Source organism: Suncus etruscus, chromosome 16 (assembly GCF_024139225.1).
Source record: "Suncus etruscus isolate mSunEtr1 chromosome 16, mSunEtr1.pri.cur, whole genome shotgun sequence".
Classification (NCBI taxonomy): domain Eukaryota; kingdom Metazoa; phylum Chordata; class Mammalia; order Eulipotyphla; family Soricidae; genus Suncus; species Suncus etruscus.
Window position 1 is genome coordinate 71,540,471 of NC_064863.1, and position 10,980 is coordinate 71,551,450.

The following is a 10,980-nucleotide window of genomic DNA, read 5'->3' on the forward strand; positions in this document are numbered from 1 at the left end:
GGATTCGAACCAACCACCTTTGGTCCTGGATCGGCTGCTTGCAAGGCAAACACCGTTGTGCTATCTCTCCGGGCTCATTATGAACGAATTCTTATACACACTGCATATATCTTATTTTGCAATGAAGAAACAAAATAGATACAAATACAATACGTGGCCCAGGGGCTATAGTTTGAGGACCACTGATCTAGGTGTTATAAATATCCATTTTGAAGAAGAAAGGGACAAAAGAAGAAAAAGGTAACAAAACAAAGCAAAACAAACCAAAAACAAAAAACAATAAGGGAGTAACAACAAAAGTACCAAAAGAATAAAAAAAGAATAAACCAAAAACCAAAACCATCTACTACAGGAAAAACAAAACAAAACAAAAGACAAAAACCAGACCAGCAACTTCTTAAAAAAGGGTTGTGTTTCCACCTGAACAATGGATACCATCTATGGAAACAACCATAATTGTCTATAACATTACCAGGATCCAAGCCTCTACCAGGGAAGACCTACCACTGCTTTGGCATTGACTTACTCCAAAGAGTGCTCCCAACACCCAGACGACTCAGCAACAGTCTGCATGCAGGGCAGATCGCTCCGCATTGAATGGTATGCTGAAACTAGAGGATGCTCCACATCAGCCTGACATCGATGAAAGAAATGCACAGAATCCAGAGTCTTTAAATATAAGAACCTGATACCAACAATAGCTAAAGTGTGAAAAAGTTTCACCGGGACCTTGAGAATGACTCAAGTTGGACAGACTGGTATGCCTGGAACCCAGAGTCTGTCTTATGCCAATAAACTTCAGTGGTGAGGCCTTTTTGTAATCAGGTCAAGGATTTTTTTTTTCCATTTTCCCCATTTTTCTGGACCTATGCAAACAACAGCGATTGCCACTATCACACCTTTACTATATTTTTTTACTCTTAAGGAAAAAAATACAACTTACTGAACTTAAAAACAAATTACTGTAGTAGAATGCCTGTCTCGAATACAGGCAGGGGATGGGAAGGGAGGAGGGGGCAATGTTACACTGGTGAAGGGGGGTTGTTCTGGTTATGACTATAACCCAACTATGATCATGTTACTTAAATAAAAAATATATTTTAAAAAAAAGGGTTGTGTTTCTTCTTCTTCTTTTTTTTTTTTTTTTTTTTGCATAGGCACAGTAAATATTGGGGGAAATTAGAACGGGAATTCCCTTGGCCTAAAAGATACAGGGTTTCTCCACCCTTGAAGCGAACTGCCATGGGAACAATTACAGGCTCCATACTCACTCATTTACATACCCCAAAGTCTTTTTATGTTGCCAGGAAACTTTCCGCTCAGATGTGGGTGGTGACATCCCACCTCTGTAGCTAGAGATCTTGTTATTTTCGTAGGTCATAGGGTGAAGGCTAGAAAAGAGTTTTTCTTTATGGTTCTAGGAATTCTGTTCCATCACCATTGTTGTAATCAGTCTTTTGTAATTAGTGGTCTTGGTTTTTGTTCAGATCCTAGGGAAGATCCTAGGCCTAGGGTACAGTCTTTCAACATGGTTTCAGATTTCTGCTCAGTCCCAGTTGTCAAAGTCAGACTTCTGGAATTTGAGGTCTTGGTTTTTGTACAAATGCTAGGCCAAGACCTAGGCAAGGAACTTCCTCATTGGCCCCTCAATAGGTTCTGTACAGACCCTTTTTGTCAAAGTCAATCTTTTATAGATAGTGATTTTGGTTTTTGCTTAGGGCAAAGGATGACCTGTCTCCTGGTTGCTTCATACTGTCTGGTGATGAGATAGGGCAACTCTGTCTTAGCTCAAGTTGTTGCTGTTTCCTCATATCAGGATATCATGTTATAACTGGTGCAAGTTGGTGCCAGGATGGCATTTGGGGTTTCCTTGGGAGGATTTTGGTTCCTGGTGCTGTTGCTGGGACCTATGTTGGTTCCCTATTTGGGATCAGTCCCAGTTCTTAAGATGACATGGGCATATACTAATTCTTGTATAGAATTTTAAAATAGTCTAATTGAAAATAAAAGTTTCTTGAAGGTAACATTTTAATAACTTGTTACTATGGAGTTAGAGATTGTTATTCTAGGATCAAAGAGTTGTTCAGAGCCTTTCATCTGCCATGAAACTCGGTCTAATAAATAGTACGAATTCAGATAGTGTTTTAAGAATAGAAAATGGGACATGCATATTTGAGAAATTTGACAAAACATTGATGCTAATGGAAGAAAACTGTTGATTATTATCAAATGATTTTATGTATGTTGGGTTGGGAATTTTTTCTAAGTGTTTTTTCTTTAAAATCTTTCTTTATGACTCCCTAAAGTTCTCTATCTAGCCAATTTTAAGTATTTACAGATAAAGTCACCTAGATTGTTCTGCATTTCTAAGACAAGAGTGGAGAGACAAAGAAGCCTGGTAACAAGTATCACTGATGTGAGTCTTTCCCTGTCTTTGTGCTCAGCTTGTTGATGGTCACTTTGATACCAAGATTGGACACAAAGTAGAGAGTGAGAGTTACCGAAAGATTGCCAGCAGCATTGGTTGCTTGACCAACAACATCTTGTTTCTGACAGATGTCACTGTAGGTGAGTATCTGACCTCTCATACTGTTTTACTCCAGGTTAGGTGCTGAATCTGGCTCTGCAGACACCATTTATTTTAGGATGAAATTCCAAGGGCCTTGAGCGCAGACAACTCTGGATGTTTTCTGAGCATTGCCAGCAATGGTCCCTAAACATGAGGCCAGGAGTAAGCCATGAACACTGTCAGATGTGGCCCCAAAGGCAAATAAATGACTAAATTACATGTGAGCCCTTAAAAATTGAAATAACCACACACATCAGCAAAGAAAAAGGAAGGTGAATGAAGATGTTCATTTCCTGGCCAGCTCAGCTTCAAAGTCCAGAGATGTCTAAACTGGCATCTCAGTTTTCTACCACTTGAGCTTTATAACAATAATAATGATTGACAGCTCTGAAGTAGATACCCACAGACATTTTGCTTCTAGGTTTTGTTTATATGTTTGTTTTGTTTTTGGACTACGTACCTGGCAGCACTCGGATTATTCCTGACTGCACTCAGGAATCACTCCTGGCAGTACTTGGTTGACCATATGGGATGCTGGAACCTAATCCCACAGGCTACATGCAAGGCAAACACTTGACCCACTGTGCTATCGCTCTGGCTCTTAAGTTCTTTATAACAGGGAACCCTGCCACATCTGTCCATGAGCACCATGATCATGGTAAAAGAAAATTTTATCTGTGGTTCCTTGTAAGTTGTTTTAAACTACAAAGGGATATGCCAGAAAGTAATGTCTCACATGTCAGAAAAAACATCTGAAGGTCTGAAGAAGTGAACACCTAACAAGGAAAAAGTTACCAGTCTTAGTGATGGTTTTCAAAGTTTGAGAAAATAATAAGAGAAGTTTAAAAAACAAAAGGTGGACTCTTCAACACACACCCAGGCAAGGGCAGAATAGTAAAGAGAGGAATGACAGCTAAAGCTGCCTTGGAAACAATTCCCGAGACACTTAGCTGATCCCAGCTGTCTCGTTTGATTTGTCTTCATTTTCCTCTTTCCCCAATAGTCACTGACCTGCATATATATGCAGTCTTTTGTTTTGTTTTGTTTTGTTTGGGGGCTACACCTGGCACTTGCACTCAGAAATCACTCCTGGTGGGCCTGGGGGAACCCTTTGTGCTGCTGAGGATCAAACTCAGGTTGGCTGCTTGCAAGATAAGTGTCCTACTCACTGTAATTTTCTGCCACAAACTCAGTAAAGACTTATTTTTACATATAGATGAAAGGTCAGATAATTAGCTCACTCTGGCCCCCAAATTAGTTTCTTACCTTTCCAGTACCTCTGCCATCCCATTAGTTTGGAACAAACTTGAAGCACTGTGTTTTGGCAGTCTGACATATATTTCCATTTCCACAGAGGCCAGTGCTGCTGAAGAAGCGAATGTGCATGTTGCTGTGGTGGTGAGACCAGGCAATGCGGGACTGACAGATGATGAAAAGACTTACTACAGTCTCATCACATCCTTCAGCGAACTATCCCTGTCTTCCTCCACCTAGAGGGGGCTTCTCAACCTCCACTGATTGTCCCCATAGAGCTGTCCATGTGATCTAGTTTTATTCTAATGGTGAAAATAGCTTACTTAAAAATTTTAGATACACACACATATGTATCCAAGTATATGTCTGTGTACCTATGTATGTGTGTTGTTCACATTGCCTTTCAAAGTCACATAAATGAGGAAAAAACAATCTCCGTTCATTGAAGAGGACGTTTATTTAAAGATGCTTTATATGTAAAAAAATGTTTGACGCTACAACCCTAATGCTATTTTGGGGCAAAATGTAGTTCATGGAAGAAGATCAGATGTCTTATGTTTATCAGCTTGTGTACAAAAATTGAAATATGGGTTCAAGAAGTTATTCTGAGCCTTGTTGAAAAAACTGAAAGTTTTTCAGTTTTATTTCTAATAATAATTCATTCCCCTTTCGTGTGACTTAGATTACAATAGCTGAATTTTAAAACATTAGCCTCTTGATAACCCAAAAACAAAGCAATTTGTTTCTGCTCCAATAAGAGCAAAATTGGAAAAGGAAACTCATTTGAGTCTTGACCGATCAATTGTTTGTTACTTGAGGAACTTGTTAATCTTTGTGGTGAGGCCCTCATAGTGGGCATTGCCTTACCCATGGAGAGAGGTGTCCAGTGTAACAGTTAGAATAGAAATATGCTTCTTAGGGTAAACAAATGTCCTAATTCTGCCAGTTGGCATAATAGACATAATAGTTGCCTTTTTTAATTACTTAGCACAGTTTCAGAATTATGTTACTTACTATTTAATATCAGAAGAAAATTTTGTTGAAATGAGTCCAAAAGATCTAGAAAAATGCTAATATGTAATATTTTCTTCTGAAATGAATTTGAGAAATGTAAATTTTATATCATTATTTATCCTTGTCTGAATCTGATAAAATCAATTTTATGTGATTAATAAAACATTTTCTTCTCCACTCAGTCTTATGTTAAATGTTGATCCTGGAACTACTACTATAATAAGTGAAAGGGAAACTTGAGTAAAAAAATAAGACTTCTTTTTTGCTTTAATGTATGTGTTAGTGGAACAGCAGTGGGAAACTATCGACTATTATTTGATTCATAACATATATGGTTAGCCTCAGGTGTTTTTTTCACTTGACCTAAGCACTCAGGTTTACAAAAATGTTTCTTACATTTCTTACATCTCTTCTATTGGAGATATATAAGATAGTCCTTGAAGAAGGCAGTTCTCCTAATTACAGAAAAAGGAATCCTGGAGGAATAATATTGGCAATGCTTTGAATAAAGGAAGAAAATAGCCTCACAAATATGAGTGGACAGAGAATATAAAACTTTTATCTTGCTAATTATTTCCTTGCAGCTAGTTATGAAATCTAAGGAGTGTGAAATACACAAGATGAAAGAGAATGAGTTTAAGTAAATTTTAGAAATGGGAGTAATTTTTAACTGATAGTAAAATTATAAATGTCTACTAAGAGGAAGTTTGATTTCTAGAAAAATCTGAGTCACTCAATATCTAGGTAACAGAGTGTTTTGGTGATGAGGTGGCTTTGTGCTTTGAGCAGTAACAAAAACCCAAGACTGGTAGCTTGTAAAACCTTATTTCTAGTAATTTTGGAGGTTGGGAGGTCCAAGATCAAGATGCTAGTAAGTCCAGTGTCTGGACACCCATTTGTTCATAGGCTGAGGTCTTTTGGCTTGAATTTCCCAGGAGAGTAGAGGAACTTGTTGCGTCTCCTTGGTTTAGTCCACAAACACATATGGTTAGGGTGGAGGGTGGTTAGGTTTTAGCTTAAGAATTTAGGGGAGGATACACCCACTTTATTGAAGAAACCCAAGAAGCCCATTTACTTACAAGCCCATTTTCTTCAGATCAAAAGGATACAAGAAAAACTATATCGAGTAGTTGGACAGGGATAGGTTGAAGAATTAAGTAAAAGTTGCAGCATGGGGTCAAAAGACATGAAAGGAAGGGGATTACTTCTTAGATCCTGAGAAACTGTCAATATGGTGGGAAAGGAATTTCAGAAGAAGTTGCAATGAAAAGGAGATTGTTTATACAAAGATAAAAGCCAGAAAGTGGCAAGTGTGAATCCAGATAAATTTAGTCCTTATTTGAGGAGGAGGAAAGGCCTCACCTAGAATTACCAAGGGAGACCAAGTATCGCTCTACTCTCAGAGTCTGCAGAGAACAGGGAGAGAAATGCATAGACCTGTGCTATACTCTTGTTTGTTGTCACTTATTACTCTTCTTATCAGTGTGCTCTTTCCAACAGTGCCACTGATGTCTAATCTTGGGTCAAAATAATTTTTTATTTTTATTTATTTATTTATTTATTTATTTATTTTGTGGTTTTTGGATCACACCCGGCAGAGCTCAGGGGTTATTCCTGGCTCCAGGCTCAGAAATTGCTCCTGGCAGGCATGGGGAACCATATGGGACACCGGGATTCGAACTGATGACCTCCTGCATGAAAGCAAACGCCTTACCTCCATGCTATCTCTCCGGCCCCAAAATAATTTCTAAGTAGAATAGCCTTGACTAAAGGGTACTCTTTAATATGCACTATTCTAGAGTAATGTGCTTCAGGCTTCAAAGGATGTTTGTTTTTCTGGAAGGCTAGCCTTGGTTACTAAACCTAACTCATAATTTTAGTTTTTATCTCAATAGGTTGAGTGCTCTGTGCTAAGTCCTGTGCACAGCAGACTTTCTGCAGCAGATGGTGCTGTTTCTCCAGTAGCTGCCTCATGTGCATCATGGCCAGACAGCAGATGGAGCTGAAAACTTGGTATAAGAGTCTACAGTGGCTTGGGGAAAAAAATAATAATGATACTGAAAGACAATAATTTCCACTTTTGGGGCCGGAGAGATAGCATGGAGGTAGAGCGTTTGCCTTGCATGTAGAAGGATGGTGGTTTGAATCCCGGCATCCCGTATGGTCCTTTGAGCCTGCTAGAAGTGATTTCTGAGCATAGAGCCAGGAGTAACCCCTGAGCACTGCCGGTGTGGACCCCCACCCCCCAAAAAAAAATTCCACTTTCCCCAAGCAAGTTTAAGAGAGAAGTCAGTGGTTTTTGCATAGTCAGGTTTTCAGCTGTAGTTCAAAGATTTAATTTTTAACTAAAAAATTAGTTTGGGCGCCATATCCAGCAGTGTTCAGAACTTAGCAAGCACTGTCTGCAAGCAAGGCTAGTTACTTACCTGCTATACTAACTCTCTAGCTTCTGTTAGCAAGTTAAAAACTCGCATAAATGGATCTACGGAAAGGAGCTTAGCGGGCAGTGAGAAGTGTAAGGTAAAAATGTTGAGGCAGTCAGTGGTGGACGGTGTGTTGATGGCCTTTTGTATTTATAAAACCCTAGCATTCCAAATAGTGTAGAATTGTAAAACATGCTAGCTAAAATGAAAAATATATAGTTCCCCTTAGAGTACTGGGTTGAACATAATATTTTCCCAATCAGTGCTATCCCATCATCTTTGTCCAGAGAACCAAGTGCCATCTCAGCATAATGTTTAAGGGCACTGTGTAGTTTGGGCTCACATATTAGAATAACTCAAAATTAAAATTCACATTTCATGCAGATTTAAACCATTATCTTCCCTATTGTTTAGTAGGATAAGATTTGATTTGTCCTTTTCTTAATCTTTTGATATTAGGAGTTGAATCCAGCCTCTCAGACATGCTATGCTTGTGCTTAAGTCCTAAGCTGCAACCCCAGTCCTTTTATTTCATCTGTTGATGAGACATTTACAATATGATCTGGATATACTGTAAGGCTATAGAATCCCTGTTTAGTCTTGTGATGTGTACAATTCTTGAAGAGTAGTTAATAATGAGAACTGGTAACATAGTACAGCAGATAGGGTGACTTGAGTCAGCACATTGCTGACTTGAGTTTGGTCCTTGTTTCCCCATAAAGTCCCCCTAGCCCTGTTAGGTGTGATTATCTGACAATAGCAAGGAGTAAGCCATGGGCACAGCAGATGTGAACCCCCGGTATCCCATAGGATCTGTTACCCCCTTCCTCTCCCCTCCCCCAGGTTGCCAGGACTAATTGCTGGGTGTAGAGCCAGGAATAACCCCTGAGCACTGCCGGGTATTCCCCCCCCCCAAACAAAAAAAAGAATAAACAACTAAGCATTCCATGAGGATAAAGTTCATATAGTATTTTATGTAAGGATCTAGGGCAGGGGTCTCAAACTCGCGGTCTGTGGGCTGTTTGTGGCCCTCTGTACATTTTGTGGCCCACGGCCTGCCTTCAAATATCACAGTATTGCAATAAAAAGCGCATTAGTAAGAAAAAAATTGCATTAAACATTCGCATACCCCGAGCAATTCCGTTTGGGGTATGCAAATGTTTAATGCTGTTTTTTGCGATTTTGTGTGTGTGTGTGTGTGTGTGTTGTTTTCAGCTTTGTTTTGTTTTGATTTGATTTTGGGTCACACCAGGTTGCGCTCAGGGGTTATTCCTGGCTCTTCACTCCCGGCAGGCAGTGGGGACCAAATGGGATCCCAGGGTTTGAACCACCATTCATTCTGGATCAGCTGCATGCAAGGCAAACCCCCTACTGCTGTGCTATCTTTCAGGCCCCTAAATATATGTTGTTTTAAGAACCTAAATTTGGGGGTCATTTTTTTCTGCAAGTGAAGAATTAAAACAAGTTAGAATGAACCTTCCTTTAATGAATGAAGGTATAGCTTAAACTTTGACTGCAACTACTGTGCAAGGCCACAGAAATAATAGGACACTTGCCCTGAATGTGGCTGACCTGAGCTCAATCTCCAACACCTTAAATAGTCCCCTATATATGCACAGCAGGAGTGATCCCTGACCATGGAGCCAGGAGTAAACCCTAAATACTTTTGGGCAAGGCCCCGAAAAACAAAACAACCAAGACCTGGTAGTGCTCAAGCTACCATATTTGGTGCTGGGGATTGAACCTGAATTATCTACATGCAAGGCCAATTCCCTATACACTGTACTACCTCTGGGTCCTTAGTTTTCAACAATTATAAACTTTGATCTTTTTTCTTTTTTTTTTGTTAATCTTTTTGGGTTTTGGGTCACACCCAGCGGCACTCGTGGTTCCTCCTGGCTCTACATTCAGAAATTGATCTCGCAGGCTCAGGGACCATATGGGATGCTGAGATTCAAACCAACATCCTGCATGCAAGGCAAAATGCCCTATCTCCATGCTATCTCTCCGGCCCCACAAATCTTGATCCTTCTTAACTTTGTTCTCTTCCTGTGTGTGTTGTCACATTATAATTGTGTATCCATCAGTCTAGATCAGGGGTGTTCAAACTATGGCCCGCAGAGGAGTCTGATCTGGCCTGCCAGAAGTGAGCGCTGTTTGGTTGCCAAGATACCTGCCAGCACATACACTCAGCGTCAGGGTTTCTCAGGGATGACGTCAACCGCCTCCGCCCACAGCATGTTGTGTGCTGGGAGGGTGGGCGTGAGGGCGGTGTTGAGAGGGACACTGATGTGCCCATACGCCTGGTGCTTGGTGCGCACGTTGCTGATGACGTCACTGGAGGGCCCCGGACGCCACGTGGCGAGGAGTACCACATGTGGGTGACTATATGATGTAAAAAGGTGCCTGCTCCACCCCCAGGCAATGTGGTGTCTGTGCTGTGCCTGCCTGTCAGTGAGGTTTTCCTCCACTCCCTCCACTGCCAAAGGTCAGCCAAAAGTGCCATAGAAATAAATTTTTGCCAGATGGGGGGTTCTGCCCGATTGGGCTGTGGGTGATTCATGAAAATTCCCCTTTGGGGGTGGTGAGGCATTCAGTGTTGAAATCAAAGTTAGGGGGCCGGGCGGTGGCGCTAAAGGTAAGGTGCGCCTGCCTTGCCTGTGGTAGCCTTGGACGGACCGCGGTTCGATCCCCCGGTGTTCCATATGGTCCCCCAAGCCAGGAGCAACTTCTGAGCGCATAGCCAGGAGTAACCCCTGAGCGTTACCGGGTGTGGCCCAAAAAAAAACCAAAAAAAAAAAAAAAAAAGAAATCAAAGTTAGGGGGTGGGCGGTGGTTGGGAGGTTAGGGGTTTGGTGCTAAATTGCCCGTGTGGAAAATTAGGGGTTTGATGCTGAAGCATTTTAAAGGGGTTACATTGAAAATTTTATATGCATTTTGCAACTCCTTTTCAGTGTTCACATGCTGATTCCGAACATATCAATTTGGGCATTATATAGGGAGGTATAACTGAACTATCAGGGACTGAGCTGGTCTGCTTAGAAAAGCCTGCAAGGGGTAAGTGTTCACATCAGGGACTAATGGGGGTTCATACACTGTGTGTATACATACACACATATTTGTATTTCACTAATATCAGTTTGGATCCCTAGGAAACAATGATGTCAAGAAAAAGAAAAATTGACAGCGAGTGTAGGATATTCAACGAACAGTGGACTTACGATTACTTTTTAATGGGTACAAAGAAAAAGCTGTGTGTCTGATATGCCAGAATATAGTTGCTGTGTTCAAAGAATACAATTTGCGACACCGCTATCAAACTCAACTTAAAGATAAATAAGATTGTTTGGTTGGAGAAGTGAGAAAATATAAAATATTACAACTGAAACATACAGTGACGACTCAGCAAAATACTTTTGTGAAGCAGAAGCAGAAGCAGTTAAATACTTCCTCACTGCGGGTAAGTTTTCAAGTTGCCAAGCTAATAGCGCACAATGGCAAACCATTTGTGGAGGGAGAATTTGTTAAAGAATGCCTTATTTCTGTTGCCAAAGAGATGTGTCCAGAGAAGGCCGATTTATTTAGTACAGTGAGCCTTTCAGGAGTTACAATGACACGAAGGATTGAAGAAATGGAAGAAAATTTGCTGCACCATTTGTAAAACTCTGCAAAGAAACTTTGCTATTTTTCCTTGGCACTCGACGAAAGCAATGATGTTCG

At 40.6% G+C, this 10,980-nt stretch overlaps 1 protein-coding gene across 1 annotated transcript in view; it reads left to right on the top strand.

Annotated features, from left to right (window-relative positions):
* The window catches only part of ENOPH1 (enolase-phosphatase 1), a 43,152-nt gene extending 38,140 nt beyond the window's left edge, over window positions 1-5,012 (top strand). Inside the window, exons 5-6 of the mRNA XM_049790287.1 lie at window positions 2,445-2,568; window positions 3,924-5,012. Coding sequence (XP_049646244.1) covers window positions 2,445-2,568; window positions 3,924-4,063 — 264 coding nt within the window. The 3' untranslated portion in view covers window positions 4,064-5,012. The remainder of the gene's footprint in view (window positions 1-2,444; window positions 2,569-3,923) is intronic.
* Window positions 5,013-10,980: the final 5,968 nt, after the last annotated feature.